Raw genomic sequence first — 25,973 nt, 5'->3', positions numbered from 1 at the left:
TGCTTATAATACATAAAAATATACCTTAAGTCGTCATCTCTTTATTGCAATAATCATATATAAGATCCTAAGTACATATATCATAATGAAGAGGAGTTATCCTTACTTTTCTTGGATTTGATCTTTATTTCCGAAAAATTGTTATGGTTTTTTCACAAACAATTACATGGGAGTAAGTTTTTGCATTCTCTCCTTCAAATTTTTTTTTGTTGAATGAGTGTTTTTTGGTAAATTTGAAACTGATCCTATAACATTAGCTTTGATTGTTACAATAGGATCTTTAATCCAATTCCAAATTGGCTTCTTCATTATAACACTCTTTTGATTTATTTGCCTTTAACATTTCTTTTTCATTATTTTCCATTGAAGATTTTCTATAAACTTTGAGTTGAGCATTTATACATTATGATGATCATTCTTATTATTTACATAGTTTGAGATATTTTGTTTCATGAAAATTGCTTTTCATTCTTCTGTGTACATGAGACTTTTGAAGCAAGATGTTAATTTTTGGATGTGCGGATGACTAATTGGAATTTTATTTTTCCAATTTTTCCAGAATGGCTTCTTAATTATAATACTTACTTTTATTTTATTTTCCCTTCCTTAACATTTATTTTCATTATTTTCCTTTGAAAGAATTTTTTCCATAAGTTTTGAGTTGAGTTGTTATACGTTAATATAAATTATCTATATATATTGATTCCTTTTGCATATATAACAATATATTCCGTTCGTATTATAGAAATGCATATATATTAATTTTGTTATCTAAACCTTTTGATCTTTATCCATATAAATATATATATATATATATATATGTAACTTATCAAAATATATATATATATGTATATATGTATATCGATTCCTTTTGTATATGTAATACATTATATCTTGTTTGTATTATATATAAGTACATCGTCAGTTTAATTATATAAATAATATATTGAGTGAAATATATCAAATTTCTTATTTGGATTTAATTATAGGAAATTTTTATACTTGATATATGTTTTAATAATTTTAAATCGCATATAAATAGTGAAAGAATTACAATAAAAATATATAATAGTGTATGCATATATTTATATTCCAATTATGTATATATTATTATGAAATTTTAAATGTTATATTTCCTTTTATTAAATTTAAATATCTGTTCAGATGACTACAAATATGTATTTTATATTGTTCAAGTTCTTTAACAAGAAACAATCTATTGAATCTCAAATTACAATGTCTTCTATTTCTTCACTATTTGTTCGGAGCTCCCCAAATCCTGCTTCAATTCAAGTGGCAAAAGATCCGATACAAGAGATGATCCAACTCTTTTTCTTTTATATTTCGTTAGAAATTTTGAGACACTTTAAATTTTCGTGATGGGTTTAATTAGAATACCGATAATCATATTTTGTACAAAATAATTACTCTTTTGTATAATTATTGTATTATTATTTATAAAAAATTTCTACGTAATGCGTGTTCTTCATCTAGTTATATAGAAAACTATAACAATATGAAACATCACAAAAATTCAGGAAAAGAAAAGGGCATGTAGGGTACTTCTACCAAACAATAGCACATGTTCAAAACGTTGATGCACATGAAAATGGGAAGCCTCTAAACAAAGCAACACCACTAGACATAGAAAAATCATTTTTCATAATTTTGAGCGGTTGAAGAGATTAGTTGCATTAAATCATTGAAATGTTTGCAGGAGCAAACGCTACTTATAGAAAAAGGAAATGCTCCTTATCAAAGTTTTATTTAACTTTGCATATTGTAATAGGCAAATTTACTTCACACTAGTTATGAAAATGTTGGAGATCGACGTTAACTTTTGCAAATAATTAAATATCTCGAGAAAGACACCCAAAAGTTTCTTATATAATACCGATGATAATCCTCGTCCTTGGTTACTCGACCCAACACAGCCATATCATAGACAATATGGTGAAGCCAGCTCTAATTCGGGCCAAATTGTGGGTTCTGTTAGATAATTTAACTTGTCATCCCCGGTTTAGATGAAGCTGAGGCTGGTCACCTTTCGGCCATGGTAAGCCTATATCGTTCCATGGTCAATTGCCTAGTCAAATTGAGGTTTCGTTATACTTTGATACAATAATGTCGAATGAAATTGTTCTTTCAGTGAAAATAGTCAAAGTAGTTTTAATACAATTCACCCCATTTTTTCCCTCTTAATAAAATTCACAAGAACTAAAGTTAATATTATTGTTATTTGTTCTATATTTCCTTTCAAATTTTCACAAAAAAATCGATTTATTTATAAAATAACTGAGTATTTGGCCAAAACATAAAAAAAGAATTCATTATCACTTACCCCTCGAATTTTTCCTTTGCCACTACATTTTCTTTTGAATTATTTTTACCACCACTTTAGCAAAAAATTGGTCTTCCATCTACCTAAAATTATTTTCTTTTTAAATTTTCTCTTTATGCTTTCGGTGGGATTGGGGGACCGGTTGGGGAAGGAGGTAGATCGGCGGCCGGTATTGTAACAAGATGCCAAAAACATTAGATGAGATAATAGAGAAAATTAGATCGAACATCAAATATATGTGGTAAAATTCTCCGAGGAAGAGAAAAACATCAACGGTGCAGAGTAGGAGAATCCACTAGATAATAAATCGGAGATTACGGCACTCAAAGATGTCTCTCAATCCTAGCACATTACTAACCTCACATCGTGAAGAGTCTAATATGATCTCTCAATTCTGTCCACATTTCTCACCCGAATACCCTAAAGTTGTAGATAAATTCGCCAAGAGAACTCCAGAAAGATCTACTATCATTATCCCTGTGATATTCAAGATTCTCTCAACCGGCCCCTAAGAGGCTGGGACTACGTTGTAGCTTAGGCTTTTTTTTTACAAGCCATACTAGACCCTATTTATAAAATCCATAAAATATATATCCTACAAATATCATAATATTTCTCCAATGAAATTATTCCTTTGAATAGCTTCTAAGTTACAATAAAATCGCACCAAATCGAAAACCAAATTGCTACATTTTCTCTCTCTGCCAAATTTGCTGCAGCACATAGCAACACTTGCTGCGACACTTTTACTGCATCATCTATGTTCAAGTTTCCGCGGCACATTGGGAATTTTGTCGTGGCAATCTTCATTGAGTTGCCTCCTTGTCATTGGTCGACTTCATTCTCGTTTCCGGGTCTTCGGATCTTTTGGGCTTGATGTAAGATACCTCCAACAAATCTCCTCCTTGGCTTGCATCACTTTTCATACTCGACCACAGCCCTCATGGGCTCAACCCTTTCACGGGCAACGCTTGCGCACGCCGCTCAAGTTCAAGTCTCCCTTGGACTTATTAGAGGTGTCAATTTTTGTCAAAATTTCTGCCAGACTTTCATCGACCATGAGACATGTTGAATTTGCCAGGGCTTCAGCATTCTCCAAAACCACTAGTTCACTGAGCTCATTTAGCAGTTTTGAGTGCTTCCCCTGCCTGTCTACATCTAGTTCATTCCATGAGAGTTGTCGCCTCATATCAGACGGTATTGTATGAACAGCTCCTATCACCACAGGTTGAGTTTAAGATGTTCTAGACTTTTCAAACTCCACCTTCTTCAAAGATGTTGTCTTCACTCAAGGCTCCACCTTCACCCAGGATGCGCTCTCACATAACCATCGTGCACTCCTCACACTGGTATAACCCCCAAGTATTTCACCTCTTTTGCCATAGTCCGGGTTGAGGCTGTCAAGGCTTTTCCTCCTAGTGCTCTCTTTAACTCGATATGCCACCTTCCATTGCTACTCGATCCATCAACCTTATCAATCTCGAATTTCCCAACTGACGCTTTCAGAATCTACTTCCAACATCTGGTCTTTGATACTAATTGTTGTGATAAGATGCCAAGAACGCGAGATGAGATAACAAAGAAAATTAAATCGAACACTAAATATACGTGGTAAAACCCTCCAAGGAAGAAGGAAATGTCCATGGCACAAAGCAAGAGAATCCACTAAATAATAAATCGGAGATTATAGCTCTAAGAGATGTCTCTCAATCTTAGTTCACATTATAAACCTCACACCAAGAGTCTTAAATATCACGGGGATAGTGATGGTGGATCTTTTTTGAGTTCTCTTAGGGAAATTTCTCTATAACTCTAGGGTATTAAGGTGAGAACAATGGAGAAAATTGAGAGATCGTGTTAAGCTCTTCTCAGTGCGGGACTTGTAATGAGGGTTGAAATTGATAGACATATTTGGCTATAATCTTCGATTTATTATCTAGTGGATTTTTCTACTCAGATATGTGGGCGTTTCCCTCTTTCCCGAAGGGTTTTGCCACTTATATTCAGTGTTTAATCTAATTTTCTCTACTATCTCATCTCATGTTTTTTACATATTGTCACAACAATTGCTACCAGAGCCCAAATACGCATATGTGCAGGGCTCTCACTACGCCAAACCTAGGGTTCGAGTGCATCAGTAGGCTTATAATTAAAAATGGGCGCTCATAGTCCAGTGCGGAGCCTCGAATAGGCCCGTTACCCCGAGTGTTGCAGTCGGCCCGTGGTCCTGTTGGATTTTTTGGCCTAGTGAGGGTGGTAAGGGCGGGCGGTTAATGGCATGTAGAATGTGTAGGATGACATATTGCTGCATGATTCCTGGTGTCGAGAGTAAGGGACAATGTATTGTCCCACGTGGAAAAGTTGAGAGGAAATTCATAGGTTTATAAAGAGATTTGGTCCAGTAACTTATACACTTAAGCTTTTGGGATAATGTATTGTCCCACATGAAAAATTTGAGAGGAAATCCATGATTTTAAAAGGGATTCGGTCTAGTAACCTATGACTTAAGCTTTTGGATTGCGGATGGACTCGAATCTGAGTAAGCCCATGAATTTCCCAATAAGGAACCCCCAATATCTCCCTATGCCCCTTCCTCTTCCCTTTCCCCCCACCTGGTCTCCCTACCAAAAGTAAAAATAAAAAAAGAAACTAATTTTTTAAAAAAACTATCAAAACAAGGTTGTTTCGAGCGAATACAATTAGAAAAATACATTTTTGACATTGTTAAGTTGCCACATCAGATTTTCTGTACAAGATTTAATGGAGAGACTAAATTTGTAGACGGTAAACTGATGGCAAAATAATTCAGCGAAAAATTTGGTGGCAAACAAAAACTCCAACGATAACAATGATACTTAATTCATGTCGATCAAGATTGACCTTGAAAAGGCCTATGATAAGCCGAGTTGGGACTTTATTAATGACACCTTAATTGCTACAGGGATCCCTTCAAATTTGAGGCGAGTAATTCAACAGTGTATTATGACGGCCTTAATGCAAGTCTTGTGGAATGGGGAGCTTACGGAGTCATTCAAAATGGGTCGTAGAATCAGACAAGGTTGTCCTCTTTCTCTTTATATTTTCGTCCTTTGTATAGAAAGGTTGTCGCATTTGATTTCCAGTGTAGTAGGGGAAGGAGTTTGGAGGCCGATTCGAGTGGGTAGGCATGGGCCACCAATATCCCAACTAATGTTCGCGAATGATTTATTGCTTTTCTCGGAGGCTTCGATGGAGCAAGTGCAAGTCATCAAGAACGTGTTGGATGCATTTTGTGCTGTTTCGGGGCAAAAGGTCAGTCCGGCAAAGTCGTTGATGTTATTCTCGCGAAACGTCCCGTCCAATTTGCGAGCACAAATCATGCAAGCCAGTGGATTTGTGGTCGCACCTTCGCTAGGGCAGTATTTGGGAGTTCCTTTAATCGCAGGGAGAGTCACTCGAGATCACTTTCAAAGTGTGATTATGAGGTTCCGAGCTAGACTGGAGGGATGGGAAAGTATATGTTTGTCATTAGTAGGCATGATCACTCTTGCCCGAGCAGTAATCCAAACCATCCCATACTATTCAATGCAGGTTCTAAAGTTCCTGGCGTCAATTTGTGATGAATTAGAACGTATCTGCAGGAACTTTATCTGGGGACACTTGGCTTATCAGAGGAAGCTTCACTTAGTAGGCTGGGAGACCCTTACACGGGCTGTGGACAAGGGTTGCTTGGGTCTATGATGACTCAGGCTGGTTAATGACGTGTTTCTGGCTAAGTTGGGTTGGGGTCTATTGACTGAAAACGAGGCTTTATGGGTATGGGTACTTACACAAAAGTATGTGGGGCGTGTAGATTAGGCTTTAAAGTTGCATACTTCACCCTCGGATTTATGGCTATGGAAAGCAATCGCGAGGGCTTGGAATCAGGTTTCGAAGGGAGCTACATGGGCCATCTGTCGTGGTGATAGGGCTCGATTTTGGGAGGACATGTGGATTCCCAATTGTCGACCTTTATTATACTTGTCGCAAAGGGAGGTGCCCCCAGATCTGCGAGGTCGACCAGTGATGGAATTTGTAGATGTCAATGGAAGTTGGAATTGGAATGTATTCTCAGACTGGTTGGATCACTCTTCGATGTTGAAGGTAGCAACGGTGGTGCCCCCAAAGGCTAGCATGGAGACTGCTTCTTGTGTTGGTCGAAGGATGCTTTCGGCTCGTTTTCAGTCTCATCCGCTTATTTGTTGCTCTGTCTGAGATCTAGTCCACACCCAGACCCTTTGTGGAAAATTATATGGCAGTGGGAGGGACCACAAAGGATCTGCTCGTTCCTTTGGCTCGTCGGTCACGATCGGTTGCTTACAAACGAACACCGGGTAAAAATAAATTTAGCTTCATCCTCACTAAGGTTGTTAGAATCGCGATTCTACCTTGAATCGATCGAGGGTCGTGGAATCATGAATCGTAGAATCGAATCGTGAATCGTAAGATTTTACCTATAATTAAAAAAACAGCATATATATATATATACACACACACACACACACACCAAATCCCATGTCAGAAATAGTAAAAGTAAACATCAAATGATAAATTTTGTTGCTTCCTACTTCGTTCGTCAAAATCAGATGGTGCTTAGTCTTCACAAGAGAGCGCTCAAACTATAATAATCTCAAATGAAAATTGATATAGTACCGTGGTCACGGATCCTATAGGCGAAGTTGCTTTTTCTCCCTAATTTCTTATTGGCCTATCCTTTCTTGGAATCATTTTTGCACCTAAGAAATTAGAAAAAATTCCAGCCTAAATTATCTCAAACCATACGGCAATTAGGAATCGGTCGGAACCCAATTCGAAGCAGTTCCAGAAACTTTCCAAGTCCCTATCACTTACAGTCAAGAGACAAGTTTCAAAATTTTCATAAAATAAGAGAATCGATGAGCAATACTGTTGCACAATGAGAGAGATGAGGGGGGGGATATGACTTTGAGTTGAAACTAGAATCGTAGAATCGGTCTGATTCTACGATTCTGCGATTCGAATCGTGATTCAGTCACGATTCTATCTTCCCGATTCATGCCATGGAATCGGAATCGGTAGCTACCCCTTGAATCGTAAGATTTTACGATTCGAATCACGATTCTAACAACTATGATCCTCGTCATGTGCTAGCTGTAATATTGCTTTGGAAAATGCTCTCCATGTCTTCCGGGATTGTTCATTGTTTCGAGAGGTGTGGAAGCAGCTAATTTTGCGCTTCATGCGACAATCCTTCTTCTCAACGCCTTTGAATATTTGGCTGTTGCAAAATTTGAGCATTAAGGTCAAAAATCAAAAGGGTATCTCATGGACTGCGGTGTTTGGTGTGGGCTGCTCACTCATGTGGTCTTGGAGGATTAAGTCAATTTTTTATCAAACCTTTTTTCTAGACTGCAAGCTGCGTATACGTCCATTCTTCGGGTGGCTGAGTCCTTTTTTGTAGGATGGTAGGATCTGGTTGTAGCAAGCAAAACTAAGGACTGGTGACTCGTGGGCTGGAAACGACCTTCACTCGGGTGGATCAAGTTGAACACGGATGGAGCCTCGAAAGGGAATTTGGGTCCAGTAGGAGCGGGATGAGTAAGGAGGATGATGTATGGATAGTGGGTTTTGCGAGACATGTTGGGATTGCCACGGCAGTAGTAGCAGAGCTATGGGGAGTGCTTTTAGGATTGGAGCTGGCATGGGAGCTCGGCTATCGGCATGTACAATTAGAAGTTGACTCTTTGTTAGTCACTTGCTTTATCGTCGGTAGTGTGTTGGGAGCACCACAGTTGAGAACCATAGTTCGAGAGATTCGTTTGTGGCTTAAGTGTGACTGGCAGGTTGAAGTCAATCATCAGTATCGGGAAGGAAACTCTGTAGCGAATTGGATAGCACGATGGTCGCTGAGCCTATGTTTGGGGTCACACATTCGACACACTCCACCGCCGGAAGTTAGAGCTCTACTTTCTGGAAATATTGTTGGGGCTGCCTTACCTCGTCTTTGTTCGATTTAGTTATTTTGTATATTTGCTTTTTGTTTGTACTCGGGCTCCGCCTCTCTTTCAACATAAAAAATAAAATAAAAAATAATTGAGTAATGGTGCCTCCATTTCCCCGTTTAGCATTTTGAATAAACTGCCAAAATGGTTCTCCAACTTTTGGACCAATCACGACTTGGTCCTAAAAAAACTTTGGCCATTAAAATCATCCTTGAACTCCATCTATCAAAATGGTCTAGCGTTAAATTGGAACGACAGAATTCTGGCATGAACTTTAGCGTGAACTAAATTGAAGTGGTGAATACTGACGTGACTCCCCCTATGCGAGGTTCCCCAAGGTGACAAGAACATACGGCGATCTCGCCACCAGGTTGAGGGGGAGAAATAGCAGAGGGAAAAGCTCAGGTGGGAGGCTCACTTGACTCCTCCCCAAGTGAATTGCTAGAGGCTCTTGACACATTTAGTAACCTCGCGTGGAGTGGAGGTTGCCCTTGCCAGGGCAAGTTCCAAGAGGGGGAGCCCCTACTGGAGCTCTCCCTTTCTGTTCTTTGCCACCTCGAATAAAGAAGGAAGAAAAAGGTGAGCCCTGGTGAGCCCTCCTCCTTACAAGTGAGGTCAACCTTGCCTTGGTTGTGGACCTTCCATCCGAGCTCTCTATATTCATATAATTAAAAAGATTTTCCTTTTAATTTTCAAAAGAGAAAATGATGGCGTTTTGAGAATTTAACGAATTAAGTGACATGTCAATCCACATAAGAAGTCATGTTAGATTTTTGTCGGGCCATTTTAAAGGGACCAAATTGATGACCGACATAAACTTTAGAAACTGTTTTGATTGATAATTTACTCTTTCTTTTTTTCCTTACCTTAAAAATCAACGCCCAGAATTTATATTAAGAACCAACAAATCTACCCAACCTCAAGGATCGAGTAGTCTCCAAACCCACCAAAATCTCCAACTTACCCTCCTGTAACCTCAAACCTCACAGGCTCCATTGAAAGGACAACCATGGGCATATCCGTCACTTGACATCAACCCCCAAAAGTCACCCATCCCCCGATCCAAACCCCGATTTAGCCGAAAACCTTCAAATCCACTCCAAAACCAAGGAGTCGACTCTTAACACCCTCTCTCTCTCTCTCTCTCTCTCTCTCTCTTCCAAATCCAAGACTGCGCTTTTCCGCAGCTGGGAGGAGAAGAAAAAGAAGAAGAAGCAGAGCCCAGTCCACCACCGAATTCCCCAAACAGCCCCTGCTCTTTTCCCCAAATGCCGAGCCCGACCGCCCGTCCTCCAATTTGATCTGCTCAATCGCCCCCGGAGCCTCTCCCTGAGGAAGATGATTGTCAGGACCTACGGCAGGCGGAAAACGGGAGGAGGGCTTAGGTCATACTCTGACGAAGAGGACGACGACGACGTTTTGGACCCTTACAGGGACTCCCTCTCATCCCAGGAGACAGCTCCTCCGGCTGATATCTTCGCCTTCTCCTCTCAGGACTCGGCTAACTTTGACTCCGGCGGTGGGGTCTCGAGGAAGCCCAAGAGGCAGAAGAGGGGCGAGGTGGTGGGTAAGGGGGACCGACCAGCGGATTTAGGGTTCGTGGATTACTCCGTGCTCCGGGCAACCTCAACCCTGATGGAGACACAGGAGTTTGGGGAGATGATGGAGCACGTCGATGAGGTTAATTTCGCGCTCGATGGGCTGAGGAAGGGCCAGCCGGCGCGGATCAGGAGGGCGAGCTTGCTGTCCCTGCTGCAGATTTGCGGTACCTCTCAGCAGAGGAGACTCTTGAGGAGCCACGGGTATGTGAAAGCTTGGATCGGGAGTTTATACCCTGAGCTTTCAAATTTAAATTTTCCTGCTGAATCTGTCCAATTTGAAATCAGAGCCTGGGCTTTGATTATATCGCTTGAATATCCTTACTCGGGTTGAAGTGCAAATCGGGGTTGGGGATTAGATTCGATTGGGAATTGTTGGTCGACTCCGGGAGAAAAAAAATGATGAGGAAATATGCTTATTGGCAAAAAATAGGAATTTTTAAGATTGAAGGCTTCTTTCATAGAAATTAGAATTAGATATCTCTGATATTTGAGAAAGCTAAGACTTGCCATTCGTTTATGAGTCTCTGAATCACAACGAAAATCCTGACGGTTTTAATGGCTAAGACTGGAATTACTATCTGTGGCTGGGTGTCGAGCTTTCCGTAATCCTATGGGTTGTCCTGAGTATGAAAAAAGGCCCTGGGGCTTTTGGACATTATAGGTTTTTCCAAAAGCGTCTGTTTTTTCAGCAACCATGGTCCGTGTCTTTCTCTAGCGCATATGGGTGTTTGATTTAATGCTGGGTGTTCTGGTGGTGTTAAGTTCCTTGGCTAAATTTTGAACAAGTCCTAAGTTTAGCCTAAAGACCATGAAATGGATATGATCTTTGAGCTTTGTGGCTGATGTCGATGCTGATGCTACTTTGGGTGTCATGTCATTTCTGAATTACAATATAGTATTGCCTAGATAAAGTTGCATCTAATTGCCTCGAGAATGTATAATGATGAGCATCAGCAACTTTATGAGAAAAGAACTTGCTTTCTTATCTTTGCACCCAAACCTGTTTCCAAATTTGCGGTCCCGTCTTTACTGATATGATCTTGTTTGCAGGATGGTAAAGAATATAATCAATGCCATTATGGGTCTCAGTTTTGACGATTCACCAAGCAATCTGGCTGCTGCGACTCTCTTTTACCTTCTGATTAGTGATGTAAGTGGCTGGACTTTGCAATTAACTCTTGTCAAATCTGATGGAGTTCTTGATAGCATATCATGGATTGGGAGCATGTTAATAGTTTTAATTGAATTGGTTGGATTGGGAGTTTGTTAGGTGGATTGTTAGTTGTTTTAACTGCTAAAGTTGTTACTTTCTTCTACATTCCATCAACTTCAACATGCTGCTGAGAAAATTGATACAGTTTTTGAATTTTTCAAGTAGTATTTTTATATTGTTATTGTTTCATACAACTTCTTAAGTGAACTAAATGATATGATTGCTCCGACATGCAGTTAGTATCTACAAGATCTTCTACTATTGGAAACGTTGAAATTTCAATCCAGCAATGACATCCCTTAATAGGAAATATTTTCACATCAGTGCGTTAGTGGCCACAATTGAATGGTTAAGTCGATGTTAGAATGATCAAATACATTTATTTATTTGAAGAGGTAAGAGCTACACATCAGGAGTATATTGTCACTTTTCTGTACCATGGGATAAAGAGGAAGACCATTTGACGAATGCATTTTGAAGTTGAAAATAATCACTCTACTGCTTGATAGTTAGCAGCTTTGCATCCATGCAAGCCCACTATCTGGCATGTTGAATTTAACAATAAGCAATAGCTTGTCCGTTAATAGGAGATTTTTGGAAAGTAAAAAATTCTGTATAATGTATTAGTGGTTGTGACTGATTGCTAAGTCTGAGTGAAATAATTCGAATTCATGCATTTATCTGAAGAGATTAGAGTAAAGTCTCACTGTAATCTCTGTCGTCCTTGATAGTGGGCTGCCATGCTATTTGGTTCACCTCAACCTCAAAACCTTAGGTAAAAGCACTATTCTTTAGTATTCAGTTGCTAAATTCAGAACTTTATCTCTGTGTGAATTTATATTCAGGGTCAAGATGAGCAACTTTTGGAATCGCCCAGCTGCATCCAGTTTCTCATAAAATTGTTGAAACCAGTAACTTCAGTGGCTAATGAAGACAAGCTCCCAAGGATAGGGTCCAAGCTCTTACGAGTAAGAAACGATGCTGGGGTTCTTCGAGGTACATCTAGCAAGTTAGATCGCAGCTCTGTCACTATCATAAGTAGAGTTAAGGAAATCCTTGGGAGTTGCAAGGAATTGAAGTCAACCCTTGGGGATGATTGTGCATTGGGCAGACCAGAGTTAAGTGCCAAATGGATTGCACTGTCAACCATGGAGAAAGCTAGTGTCTCCACAATTTCTCTTGAAGGTAATATGGGCAAAGAAGTCCGGTCTTCATATATTTTTAATTGCAAAATAGGCCTCATCTTGTAGGAATAGTTTATCTCAGAGATATGTTCTCTTGCCTGTTCCTTATGAAATGTCTATGGTAGACTTGGTATATTGATACTTCCAGATTTGCCCTTTTAATGCATATTTATATTGTATTTTATGTAGGTCATCTTCACTTCTAAATTCTTATTGTTCTGATGCAGAAACTTCTGGTATTGTAAGGAAAACGGGAGGCAACTTTAAGGAGAAACTGAGAGAGTTTGGTGGACTTGATGCAGTGTTTGAGGTCGCGATGCATTGTCATTCTGTTATGGAGGTCTGAGCTTGTATGTTTGCTTAATCTAGTGTTCTGCTTCATTTGTTAAACGTTCAGAACTAGTTGGGGTCAACTCTTTAGAGTAGATTGAGAGTTCAAGTTAACTTGTGAAGGTATGCCCTTTATGCTGATTGGGAAGGCCTTCTGTCTCACAAATTTTTTACTTTAAGACCCTTAATTATGCCTGATTTGTAATAGAGGACAGGCAGAAACTGGTCCAATACTTGCTTTAGTTTCTAAGATTTGTCTATTCGGTATCTTTGTCAGCAATCTGCTGTCACTAAATTCATCTTATCTAAGTTAATCGTTTTCATGTCCATGGTTTGAATCAACTACTCTGCAGTTAAGATGCCCAATTTAAGTAGAATGTGTTGTGTTTCTAAGATTGTCTATTCGGTATCTTTGTCAGCAATCTGCTGTCACTAAATTCATCTTATCTAAGTTAATCGTTTTCATGTCCATGGTTTGAATCAACTACTCTGCAGTTAAGATGCCCAATTTAAGTAGAATGTGTTGTGTTTGCATGATGATCATTTGTTCTTCTCAGTTTTCAATTCTAAATATATATTTAGATTTTCAAACTTGTATATGGTCTGCAGGATTTGAAAGATAGTGGTTCTTCTTCCATCTGGCATGCTAGAGATGGCACACTTCTGGAGAGCTTGGTGCTGCTTTTAAAATGTCTAAAGATTATGGAAAATGCCACTTTCCTTAGTAAAGATAACCAGGTGTGTAAAATCGGATATCTCTGAAATTTGATAAATATATATTTTAGGTAGGTAGTACAGTGAAATGAAAATATCCTTTTCTTTTGGACATTTCAAAAAAAAAAAAAAGACTTCTGCGTAAATATTCTATTAAATTTGGCTGCACGATAGTATCTTTTATTTCTCCCCTTCTCTTTTGTACTTACATAACACGTACTCTTCTTTTATATCCCAGGATTATTTGCTGAAAATGCAAGGGAGCTCGGATCATCAGGGATACCGTTTATCTTTTACTAAACTAGTTCTAAATGTAATCAAGATTCTTTCAGGTATACGAGAAGAGTCGATTTTTTAGTACTTTTTTTTGTTAATAATTCCCTGTTCTTTATTTTTTTGAAGCATTTGATACTTTATATCAATATCTCATGCTTGACTAACTTGATATGTGGGTATTAGGTCTCTCTTTGCGTAAAAGTTCTGCTGCTGCTGCACATGATGATAAGTCAAATATGGCTGGAGGGGTTGCTTCTGAACTGGCTTTAATCCCAGAAGACTCAGGTAGTGGCTTCTCTACTTCTTTGTGGGACATCCGCTTTTCACTTTACTAGGTGATTTGAGATCCATTGTAGGTCGTCTATATTTGGCTTGATGTAGTTGCTTATAATTACAGATATAGCTTAGAAAGACTTAAAATTGTGAAAGATTCATTGCTGAAAAATAAGACTGGTTTGCAAATATACGGGAGAAAGAGAGAAGAAGAGAAGGTGAAGAATATGTTGAGAAGTATAACTTGCCTTTTTACTCCCATTTTAGATATATAGGCGTCCTTGTCCAAGAAATAAAAGATTAGTTGCAAGGATTTTGAATTGTTGAGGAAAATTTGCTAAACAGGACCGAAATCATGGGCTGTATTGCTGTCTCTGGTGAAATGAAATTGTATGTGATGATCTGAACTATTAAGGTTCATAAAGAAGTTGTTTGCGTCACACATACCCTTCTGGATTGTGAAACATTCAGTTTTTTTGACACAAGTTTAATTTGGCTGATGATTATATCAGCAGCAGAACCTTAGCACTTACGCTTAAGTGGTTGACTATGGATAGTAAGTGACTATTTAGTGCAAGGATAAACTACTGTGACCATTTTTACATTATGTAACTTGATATATTCAGTATATACACATTGTAGTTTGACTCGTAGTTTGTGATGAAGATTCACTCACTCTGTTGAGAATGTAGTCTATATAAAGCAAAATAACTCACTATGCAACGATCCTTATTAAACTTCAGCTAATGATATAGTCTAGTCTGCATCTTTTGAAAATAGTTTCTAACTACAGATTTCTAAGATGATTTTCTTGTCACTTGCAGCTGATGAAGTTTTCTCCTTCCAGTCCTTTAAAGAGCGATGCAGCATGGAGGAGAGCTCATCCCAAAGGAGTTCTGATACTTTCCAGGACAATCACTGGTTGTCATCAGCACCTTCAAGATATTCTTCATCGTTTCCGGAAACGAAAACATCCTCCTTGAATGGTAGCTGCTTGTTGAAGAGTAGTGTGAGCGCTGCTTCAGGTTCATGTGGGGAGACATCAAAGAGTTCAAGTAGCCAGACCATTCCAATTAGTAATGGTTTGAAGAACTTTTCCCGGGACAAGAGATGTGATTTGTCTGAAAGTTCTGCATTTGATCTTTCAGAGGACAGCGAAGATCCTTATGCATTTGATGAGGATGAATTTGAGCCGTCTAAGTGGGAGGTGCTATCGGGGAAGAAGGGATCATCAAAGAGTAAAAGGGGTAGGTTGGCAGTTGGGGGGGCCAAAGATGTTGTTCAGTTGCAGCCAATGAAGAACAAGGATTCTGATAGCTTCGAGTATCCAATGCAAGATTCAAATACTTGTGAAAGCCATCAATCTCAGGAAGCTTTTTGCTCTGGGGCCACTGATGAAGAAAGTACCAAACTTTTAGCTGACTGCCTCCTTACCGCTGTCAAGGTTATCTCCATTCACCATGCACGTGTCTGTTTTAATACTGCTTGCTAATTTCCATATGGTGGTCAGGATGTTTCTAGTCTCTTTTTACTTGCAGAAAACTTCTGAAAATTTCAAAAGCTTTCAAAATTTTCAAAAGATTTTCAGAAAGCAGGAAAAACATGCGTGCTTTGGAAAGTTGGATTACTCACTTTTCTTACTTGAGTTATACAGGATTTTTCTTTTTGGCCTGCATTATACTGGATTTGTATAATTAGTTTTTGCTGTTTGTCATTTTATGTTCTTTCAATGCTTTTCAAATCATAACAAACATCAAACTCACTTAAAATAATTAAGTATAAAAACTCGCAATTGATTATGAAGCATTAAAGAGATTATGTCATTAGCTGAAGCTTCTAATTATCCTTTTACTCCACGAAGGTCTCTTAAAAGTGAACTTTGTTCCCTTTAGAAATGATGGTAGACTGAACTGTTAAAGTGAGAAAAAGATTGAAGAATATGCTACTTGAATCTTTCAGAACCAGTTAATTTTTCCCCCTAAAAAAAATAATTTCAGAAGCAATTATTTTTCTCAAAAGAATAGAACTTTCAGTACCTATTGAAATGTGGGCAAATGTGTGTGTGTGTGTATATATATATATATATATATATATATATTTGTGTTAAGTATTGTCTTAAAGGAGTATCACAAAAAACAGAGGCGAGAAATTCTAAGTCATTGAGCATGTTTGGTGCCTGCTGTAGGGAGCCAATGGGATTGATACATTTTTTTTTCCTCCTGACAGGTGTTGATGAACCTGACAAATGACAATATTTTGGGCTGTCAGCAAATTGCGACTTGCGGAGGACTTGAGACAATGGCTTCAATAATTGCTGCCCATTTTCCTTCATTTAGCTCATCATCTTCTTCTTCATTTTCTCTGTGTGAGATTGAAGAGTATGGCATTCATATCGAATTTGACCATCAGAGGGATAATCATCTCACCGATCAGGAGATGGACTTTCTTGTTGCTATTCTGGGACTGCTTGTGAACTTGGTTGAGAAAGATGAGAGTAACAGGTGACTTCACTGCTTTATTTTTATTTATTTTTCCCTTTAAGCTTGTTTAGAGAATTCTGCTGCAAAATTTGGTATTTATTTTTCACTGCATCTTCTTTTGATATTGCAAGTGGAGCTTCTGATGCTTCGTTTGAGCATTCTTGTAGTCTGGAAGACTCTACTTTATCTTTAAGCATCACATGTGTTACCGACTGAGGATATACTGCAGATACCGACTGGCATGGGCAAGTGTTACATTACATGATTCGGAAGGTTCACAGAGCGAGGGTCAGAAGGAAGTTATCCCATTGCTGTGCTCTATATTTCTTGCTAACAGAGGGGAAAGCGAGATGGCTGGTGAAGAAAACGATCAACCATGGGTGAGAACATGACTGACACCATAGTTTACATAACCAAATTTATCTATATGCACCCGAATGCAGTCATTTTTCTTATTCAAATCCCCCCCGGGGGGGGGGGGTGGGGGGGGGGGGGGATGGCGGGGGAAGCTATGTAGTTCTATGTTCTACATATTGATGCGGGGTTGAATGGATTGTGTAGGACCCTGAAACGGTGATGGAACAAGGGGAAAAAGAAGCAGAGAAGATGATCGTCGAAGCTTACACAGCCCTGCTTCTTGCATTCCTTTCGACTGAGAGGTCATTTTAACTTCTACGGCTTGTTGCTTCCGATACTTGCCAGTTGTCTTGTATCTCATATTTCTGTGACATTGTTGGCAGCAAGAGGACACGTGATGCGATTGCTGGGTGTCTCCCGAATCGCAATCTGGCGATTCTTGTGCCTGTATTGGAGAGATTTGTGGTATGTAACTATTTTGTCCCCCAATTTCTTTTGTAGCACAACTACTGATATGCTTTTAATTCATTGGAAGAGACTTTAATTCATAAACCAGTGAATTTCATAGTGTATGAAAGGTGATATTGCTGTGTTCTGTTAGAATCACTACACGCTTGATTTAGAGTAATCATGGCTTTTTTGTGGGCAATTCGGCCGATTCTGAATTTCCTTTTTATCGGTCTTTGTTCCTACAGGCATTTCACTTGACGCTAGACATGATGACACCCGAAACTCACAAGGCAGTTAGCGAAGTGATTGAGTCCTGTCGGATTCCCTGAATGGAAGCGGTATACAAACTTTGGAGATCTCCTTTGTACAGCTGAATCCCCTCTCCTGATTTCTCAACTCCATTCAAATCACAGGAAACCTGCGCAATATGCTGTGGATGAACACCAATATGCTCTGTATCAATACTAGTCAAATAGGTTGATCTTCTTAGTTGGTCTCTTTTTTCTTTTTTGCTTCCCCTCCCGTCTTGCGGGTTTGTTCTTTTCTACATTTTGTTTTCCCACTTAGTGGTTTCTTTCTAGTAAATTTCTGTTAGTTGTTTCGTCGCCGCCTTGGCGTATAGGCTTAGGAGCTCGTATACCGATCATTAGCAGGAGTTAAGGTAGCTTGAAGTCGAATATACCTCTCCTTATATAACTTTTCTACGGAAAATTTGTAAATCTCCTATTCTTTTTCTGGTTCTTGCTGTTGGGTCTTTTGAGGATGTCTCTTTTCATCCCCTGTATTAAACGGAAAAAAGTAATGCTTGGTACCTGACAAGTTGAGAAGACGAGACACAATTCAGACAGTTAAATTTCAACTCCACATAATAACATAAGAGAGAGGAACAAAACAAGCAAATTTTAATACCACTCATGGTAACATATTCATTTTGTTCGTATGGCGTGGTTGCAGTTAGGCAAATATGATGTTGCTGGTCAAATCTATCCGAATTCTGTAGTCATCTTGTTTACTAAATTCTACATCAAAATATTGTGACATCAGCTCGAGGATTAGCTTTTCGTGCATGTGGGAGAATGACGCGGAGGATTTTTGGCAAACACAATCTTCTCTCCTCCTGTAATTCTGGAAGCAAACAAGATCTAAGAACTAATGGAGCGAAACTAACATAGAACTCTCGCGCGCAAGCCGGGTTTGTCGTTCCCTCGACATAGACCTGGAAGATGTTCTATGTCAAAGAACTCTCATGCTCATACCAAGAGAACTCAGACGCACATTTAATTAAATTAAACGTATTTTCATTAGGCGGTCATTCTAACGCCACGGGCCGATAGATTCTTTAACCGAATGGTAAGATATGTCCAGCGCCTTGTATGTCAGTATTCTTAACAACCCAAGTTCCAGTATCTTTCAGCTATTAGTCCAAACAGACAAAAACACAAGGACTTAACAGAAGCTTGATAAAAGCTTCTGTGATTGTTTGGTCGGTTTTCGTTAAGTCGGTCTCCTTTTGTATGTCTTCAACTTCCAAGAGTACAGGCAAAACAAGGCACGTGCTGAGCTAAGTTCCATTTCAGATGGCATCTGCTCGGATTAAATCGCAGGAATGAAACTATTTGATAATGCTTTTATTCTGGTGCAGGATTATATCGGAGTCTCTAGCAGTACAGTGCAACTTATTGCAGAGGTTATGGACCCGAATGTAACCACTATTGATCCGGCGAACATGCTTCACCCTTGGAGAAGATATTCTTTCATCAGGCAGTTCAAGGTTCTTAGCATTATATGTAGCTTTTTCAGTGAAGCATTGACAGTGGTAACGCAGCAGTCCTTGACTTAGATATGAACTAGCTATCTGAATGTCGACCTCTTGCCCATCGCCTCCCCATGTAGCTGCGAAAAAAGTGGCATTCATGAATGCAACGAGGCCGCATTTTATTTTGATTTAATCTTACAAGGCTTAAAAGCTTTTACTAGTTACCCATATCATTGTCGTAAGAAGGTTTCCTTGAGATCGCAAGCATTCCACTTTGATCTTCATTGGAAGTTCCCATTCCAATCAGTTTCGATGAAGATAATCTGCTATGGAGAGGATGATGTATAGTGAGTTCCCTTGAAGGTGTGGCTATTTGCAATTTTCAGAAAACCTCTGTGTTACTTTATGATCTTTGCACGTACTTAGGAGGGGAATTTGGAATGAAATCTCGTAATTGCGCCTAGAGGCGAGACGCACACAAGACGCGTAGGACAAAGTACCATAGAGAATTCGATGGTGGCATTTCTGGTATTTACTTGCCGCAGATGGCTCATCTACCTCGGCGAGCTGTCTTCTTACTTGCAGTCTTGGATCGGAAATGTCTTCAGACTGATAACACTTGCTTAACAGAGCCAAATGAATCTGCAGGAAGCAAAATCAAAAGCTTTAGCAAATCCAAAGGAAAGAAGGAATCGCGCAACACACCTGCAGAACTAAAGCCAGAAGCAACAGAACTGCTTCTGCAGTGCTTTCGTTTATGATGCTTCTTACACTGGTGATATTCACCAAGGAGACCTCAGAATTCCACGGAATGTTGCATCTTCAGTAGCAATCGCCGAGTACGAACAATGAGCAGCAATATGAAGGATTACTTTTTTATACGTACTATGTGTTGCACATGGAGTCGAGTTCATAGAGATGGACAAATTCCATCTCTATAGACAAATTTATCTTTTAAAGTCATGTGACGCTCACATGACATCTATTTTAACGGGTTTTCCTAACGATGAGGACACATAAGTTTTAGTAGTAAAAAAGGAATCTAGGATCCCTCAACTCCGAGTCAACGCCTTGTGTCACTATAATAAAACCCCTTCCTCGAATTTACGGGTTTTGGAGTCCCTGCCACTTTAGAATCAGGATTATCTTCAACGAAAGGACAATACTAATGAAAGTTGCATTTTACTAGTGCGTGATATACAGGCTTGGGTCTGCCCTCTAACAACAAACATATAAGAGGCACGACTTGCGAGAGTAAACAAAAGCCCATTACACTGCGATTACTAATGAAAGTTGCATTTTACAAGTGAGGTATATTGCGATTACTCCCGTTGCATTTTACGACCCACCAAGCTACAAATAAAGAGCACTCGACGCAGTCAAGATATTCACCGAAACTTGAATGAGCCACTTTGAACACGCCATTAGTCCGTACAGAAGCTATAAACAAAGAGCAGCCCTCTTGACTATCACCCAGATTCGATCAAATGACTGGGGAAACCTACAAAGCTTTACCCGAACAAATACTCTGTTGCTGCATGACATAACTGCTGCAGTTTTCATATGAGCCCTCTCCGCCTCTTGTAATCACTTATTGTTAAAGTCTTAGTGTGCCAGATCTCATCGTTTTCTGGGACCCGGCATCCGACCGCTGCTTCTATCTTCTGCTTCCTGGCCATGAAACCTGCCAGAGCTCCATGGGCCCCGCCGAATTTCTGGAGCGTGTTCAGTGAGATTGGGATCTCGAAGCTGTGTAGTAGATTCGACTCAGTGCCCTTATCCACAGGGGCGCTCGTGTCGACCAATTTTCCCGCGCCAGCAGCTGCTTCCAAGGCCTTAGCGGTTGCTGCCACACCTACCTCTGTTGCAACTGCTCCCGAAGCATTATTGTTCGCAACAGCTGATAGGGCATTAACAATTTCACTCGAGCCAACATCTACAACTTCATCTACAGCTTCATCTATAGCTTCATCTTGATTATTGGGCTTTGAGACGTAGTAATTCCTAGACCTAGTCCATCTCCTCGAAAAAGGGTCATACCCTGCCTCCCCAGCTTTCAGCTCTGTGTTCACACGCTTCAGTTCCGAAGCGTTTCTGAAGTTCTCAGCCCTATTCTTCCTGTTCATCTCAGCTAGCCTAATGGCCTTTGCATCAGCCTGTTGAGATTGGCGAGAGGCCTCAAGTTGCCTAATTCTCTCCTTGATCCTCTCAACCTCTGCATCATCTTCCTTGTCCTGTGCAATCTCCAACTCTCTCCTCAGCCTATCCTTCTCAGCTGCAATATTTAGCGGCCTCGTTGAGGCAGATTTCTTCTCCTTGAGCATCTGCTTGACAGTTTCTGCTGAGTAGATGAATGTGTTGGTCTTCTTGATTGCCTCCTTCTTTTCCAGCACATCCTGCTTGCTCGGCATCCTCCCACCAGTCCGTTCCACCTCCCTAAGCCACTGATTGAACTCCTCCTCGAGTGGGGGAGAGTCCGATACCATTGCCATCTGCCACCTGGCAGCAGAGCTTTCATTACCCCAAACAAGATTGAGATATTTGTGAGTCATTTTGTTGTCAAGTTTATACTGCCGGTCGGGCTCTGATGCATCCACATTGCGAACCATGCACAGCCTGTAAACAGGCTGCTTGTTTTTTGTCATCCCGATTCCAACCCTCACAAAGCATCCAACAATCAACCTCTCAAAGAATGGCTCCATGAACCATTTTGCGAGTTTCGATCTACGGACAGTGATTTCTTTAATGTCCTCGAAATTCAGCTGGTCAGAACCTAAGCCCGTCTCATCATCGCTGTCAAGAAGTCCACCGTCCCCTGTTGATCCTTCATCTTCACTATCTGACCTACCCTCACTATCACTCTGACTAGAGCGGCTGAGGCCTGCGGCAAAGGGTTTCCGCTTAACTGGAGAAAAATCGCGATTACCAGAACTTCCTTTGGAAGCATCCCTCAGCCTACGGTTAGACTCGGGATCCTGCTGCTTTAGCCGCTTTGCCCTCAACTCGTTCAAGGCACCATCCTTGGCAGCTGCCCGGTCAGCAGATCGAAGAGATGATCGGACCCGCCTCATGGAAGGTGGTTGGGAAGCCTCCTCATTCTCCTTATTTTTCATGAATTTTTTCTTAAAATCCTTATCACCTTTCTTGGCTGCTCGATCCGATAAGATCATCTCCCTCTGGAGCTCAGTCATCTGCGCCAGCTTCTCACGGTCATCATCATCCTTGTACAAATCACTACCCACATCAGATTCATCACTACTCCCCACCCCACGATCCGAGCCACCATAGTCGTCATCACCCTCCATGCTTCCCTGATCATCATCTCTTTCCGTGGATTCAAATCTCTTCTTGAGAGGGACCTGAGACCCTGATGGCTTCCTGCCCGAGTAACCACGGCCATCGTCAGAGTCATCCTCCCTAGAGTCACTTCCATGATCCGAGTACGAACCCTCACGTCTCCTCCTAGACGTCGAAAACGACTGCCTATTCCTCCCAGACGAATTCGTCCTGCCCGCAGCCTCCAGAAGCAAATTCTCCAAGTCGGCCATGATTCTACCCAGAAGACAATATACAAACCGTCAGCATCAATCATCAAGAACAATAACCGAGTATATTTTCACACAAAATCAATTAAAAACACCTTAATTCTTTCTCTACCAGGGTCTTTGTAAGCCTAATCTAGCATCAGATTGAATCTTTCCGACAAAAGACGAAGATAGATGCGGACCCATAGAAGTTTAACCTAGTACAACTAAATTGAAACAACAGCAAGAACATCAGGAATCAATCGACTCACTGATTAGGGCAAGAAAATGGGCAAAACTAAGAAAACCCTAGATGGGATTTGCTTACCTCTTTCAGTACGTCAGTAGGGCAATGGCGAAGCGGCTGCAGGGTCGGAAGAAGTAGCAGATATCGATCCCCACAGAGGGGCAGTGTGCGTATATATATATAATTGCTAGGCGTTTACCACCGACTCTTCGTATATTTTCCATAACTCCTACTAACAACATTATTATTATTATTATTACTACTATTGTGCGCACCCAAATTTTAATCTCGTCGAGGTACGCGTACGCGCGCTTATGCAACGCGGCTTGGGAGTGTCCATCTTTCCAGGGACGCGCGACGGACGCACGCGAGAAGGAGTCGCCACTTGCCATTTTACGACTCGAAAGTCGAGGGCCGACAAGTTACCGGGGTCTAGGGGTACGGAGTACACCTAATTGCTAAGGTATATGGTCTGCGAAACCCGAGGTTCTGAATTCGGGAATTCTGTTACATGCGAGCCTATATCTCGCAAGCCCTATCGGTACTCTAGCTTGTCTAGGCTTGCCGTTTTAATTTAATTACCACTTAATTGAGTTCCGTACATCTTACGCGTTTTAACACCGTAAATTCGAAGAACTACTCCGACCGTCCACTCTTCGACCGGGATTCTTACATGAATAAATGTATAACATAAACCCTTACATTGTTCCCTCAAATAAATAAAATACAAATTAAAACAACTGAATCCCGATCGGTTCGCGTTCGGTTATTATTCCAATCGTGGCTCACTGTGTGGTTTGAGTGACCGAAACCGAAATTAAAGCAACGTGGGCTCAGAGAGCCGGGGGTCGGGTCCAACCGAACCAACGGATGGCGAAAGAATCATGTGACTCTCTCGATAGCCGTATGATCGGTCGAGCTCCCGGGTCATGTCCGGCCACGACTTACTTACTCGATCCGAGTCGTCTTCCACATAGACACTACTAGGAGTGAAGCAGTAAGTCGAAACAGGACCCGATTCCGCACTCGGGTTGCGCGCGCTAGGTGTGTGGGGGCGTTGGACCCTGTGATTGACAAAAGAGGGTGTTGGACCCCGTGTATATCGTATCCTAGGAATTCGGGCTCGACCTGCAATAAATAAACAGAAAAACAGACAAAAACAGCGAAAGCAGACAAAGTAAATGAAATCTGATGAACGTGTGAACGCAAGACAGTTGTGTCTTTTAATATCGTGTTTACGTGGTTAGCCGATTCGTATATGATTTCGATCAAAGCATATTCAATTATTCACATGTGCACATAAATAAGCAAAATTAGTCACGACGGAATTTAATTTTGCCAATTTTTAAGTCCGAATAATTAATTAAACCAATTTTGGTATGTTTAATTGATTTAATTCCTTTAAAGCCGAGTGAACATGAGATTGATTCGTGTGTATTCGTTCTCATTTCAAACAACCGGTTTTAATGTCGAGTAATTAAAATATTCCAATTCGTGCTTTTGTTGGTTTAATTAAAACAACAATTATTTTATTTTTTGTCATTCTTTTCTTTATTTTTAATTTTTTATTCAAATTTTCAATACGACAATCACAAAATTTATCATCGCAATCATCAAATTTATTCACGAATTAAGACCTACGCATGTCACTAAGTCGGAATAATATACCTAATTTCGGTTTAAACCAGAAAACCAGGCGTTCAGACCGGACCAAGCGGTCTGAACAGTGCGAATCGGCTGCAAGGGGGCGCTAGGCCGGCGAGTTGGGCCGGGCGTGTGGAGGTCTGGGCCGCGCGCGTGGGTTGGGCCAAACGCGCGGGAGTTGGGCCGCGGAAGGGTGCGCTGGGCCGAGAGCACGGGCGAGCTGGGCCGGGCGCTGGAGCTGGGCTGAATCTGCAGGCGAAACAGGTCGCGCATTCCTGGCCGAACCCGAGGCGAGGCGGAACGGGTCGGATCGTTTTGGCTGGACTGGGCAGAGCGGGCTGGGCCGAATCTGCTGGGCTGGACCTGCATAAACCAAAAAGATGGGCCGAGCCCGTGAGAAGGAGGACGCCAGAGAAGACGAAGATGGGCTGAGAAAAGGGTTTCGACGGCTGGGAACGGTGGTTCCCGCCGCTAGGTGCCGCGACGGCGGCACGGGAGGGCGCAGGAGACGGTGGCGAGCGCCGCCTAGGCTATGCCGTGCTCGGGAGAGGCGTCGCGAGGCTCGGATCGGTTGGGATCGAGAGAAATTTTGTTGTTTTTTTTGGCGAGGTTTTTCGAGTTTCCGACGAGGGATTTCCGAGTTCAATCGCCAGAAATCGGGGGAATTGACAGGGGGAAATAGAGGGGTCTTGCTCCGGGGAGTGTCGCGAGTCCGTTCCCGGGGAGAAATTGGAGTGGGATCGAGAGATTTCCGATCGTGTCCCGAGACCTCCGAGTCGGGTGTGTCCCGAGAGAGTGAGTGAGTGAAATCGGGACCGTGAGGGGGAGATAGCGGCCAAGGGAACGTGCCGGGGAAGCGAGCGGTCGCGGTGGGTGGGCAACCGCTTTGTGTCGGAGATGGCAGATGGACGTCAGTGAAAGAGGAGGAGAAGAAGAGGGGGAAGAAGAGAAGAGAAGGAAAGAAAGGCGGGGGCGGAAAGGAAGAGGAAGAAAAGAATAGGGGGCGCAATGGAAAGAAGGAAAGGATAGGGGCAGAAATGAAACGATCAAAAACTTCTGACCCGCGTCAGAAATTCTGAGGGCGTCAGACCGGTCTGATACCGATTTGACCGGTTTGACGCCGATCTGACCCTCGCCCAAAATTTTTTTTTTCAAATTAAATAAAAAAAATGCCATCTTTTTGTTAGGGTGGACCAAAATGGGGTGCTGACAACTATTACTATTGTTATTATTAGTAGTAGTAGGCTAATCTATATATCTATATATAATATATAATTATTAGAGCGTCCACCATTTTTTTTTGGATTAATGGCAATACTTCATTAATAGCAAAATGTATTAACATCAAAAGAACCTGCTACACTTGTATAATCCTTACAAAATAAGAAACCTCAGAAGTCTACTCCAAAATTATACAATTTAGCTATGAGCAACATCAAAAGGGTGAATCATGTGCACCACTAAGATATAATATACAATTTTAAATTAGACTCGGGGATGAATAGACAACTTCGCTTGCACATCTGCAATGATCTTCCGAACTATAGCGGCTGGTGACAAGATTTGCTTTTGATAAAGCCTAAC

The 25,973-nt window shown here is 41.0% G+C and overlaps 3 protein-coding genes across 3 annotated transcripts; 1 reads left to right on the top strand and 2 right to left on the bottom strand.

Annotated features, from left to right (window-relative positions):
• Window positions 1–9,346: 9,346 nt before the first annotated feature.
• LOC116204068 lies at window positions 9,347–17,972 on the top strand. The gene is made up of 13 exons (XM_031536128.1): window positions 9,347–10,142; window positions 10,992–11,091; window positions 12,000–12,339; window positions 12,566–12,678; window positions 13,278–13,406; window positions 13,621–13,714; window positions 13,842–13,943; window positions 14,756–15,375; window positions 16,158–16,432; window positions 16,641–16,791; window positions 16,973–17,070; window positions 17,152–17,233; window positions 17,464–17,972. The coding sequence occupies exons 1-13, from the start codon at window positions 9,679–9,681 to the stop codon at window positions 17,545–17,547; spliced, it is 2,652 nt and encodes an 883-aa protein (XP_031391988.1). The 5' UTR covers window positions 9,347–9,678; the 3' UTR covers window positions 17,548–17,972.
• A 767-nt stretch (window positions 17,973–18,739) lies between these two features.
• Window positions 18,740–19,636, bottom strand: LOC116206064. Its single transcript, XM_031538803.1, has 2 exons — window positions 19,200–19,636; window positions 18,740–19,111 (listed from the first exon to the last, which is right to left on the bottom strand). Exons 1-2 carry the CDS (start codon window positions 19,270–19,272, stop codon window positions 18,831–18,833), a joined length of 354 nt encoding a protein of 117 aa, XP_031394663.1. The 5' UTR covers window positions 19,273–19,636; the 3' UTR covers window positions 18,740–18,830.
• Window positions 19,637–20,136: 500 nt separating this feature from the next.
• Window positions 20,137–22,967, bottom strand: LOC116204927 (protein RTF1 homolog). The gene is made up of 2 exons (XM_031537302.1): window positions 22,827–22,967; window positions 20,137–22,526 (listed from the first exon to the last, which is right to left on the bottom strand). Exon 2 carries the CDS (start codon window positions 22,520–22,522, stop codon window positions 20,534–20,536), a length of 1,989 nt encoding a protein of 662 aa, XP_031393162.1. The 5' UTR covers window positions 22,523–22,526; window positions 22,827–22,967; the 3' UTR covers window positions 20,137–20,533.
• Window positions 22,968–25,973: the final 3,006 nt, after the last annotated feature.

The sequence above is a fragment of the Punica granatum genome, chromosome 4 (assembly GCF_007655135.1).
Source record: "Punica granatum isolate Tunisia-2019 chromosome 4, ASM765513v2, whole genome shotgun sequence".
Taxonomy (NCBI): Eukaryota; Viridiplantae; Streptophyta; class Magnoliopsida; order Myrtales; family Lythraceae; genus Punica; species Punica granatum.
Note: the sequence above shows the minus strand (reverse complement) of the source record. Positions and strands in the feature narration are given on the sequence as shown.

Coding starts and splice junctions, on each gene's coding strand:
- LOC116204927 (XM_031537302.1), bottom strand. CDS start 22,522: ATGGCCGACTTGGAGAATTTGCTTCTGGAGGCTGCGGGCAGGACGAAT.
- LOC116204068 (XM_031536128.1), top strand. CDS start 9,679: ATGATTGTCAGGACCTACGGCAGGCGGAAAACGGGAGGAGGGCTTAGG. Junction 11,092..11,999: donor TTTACCTTCTGATTAGTGAT/GTAAGTGGCTGG, acceptor ATTTATATTCAG/GGTCAAGATGAGCAACTTTT. Junction 13,715..13,841: donor TGTAATCAAGATTCTTTCAG/GTATACGAGAAG, acceptor TGTGGGTATTAG/GTCTCTCTTTGCGTAAAAGT.
- LOC116206064 (XM_031538803.1), bottom strand. CDS start 19,272: ATGGGAACTTCCAATGAAGATCAAAGTGGAATGCTTGCGATCTCAAGG. Junction 19,112..19,199: donor TTCTTACGACAATGATATGG/GTAACTAGTAAA, acceptor CTTTTTTCGCAG/CTACATGGGGAGGCGATGGG.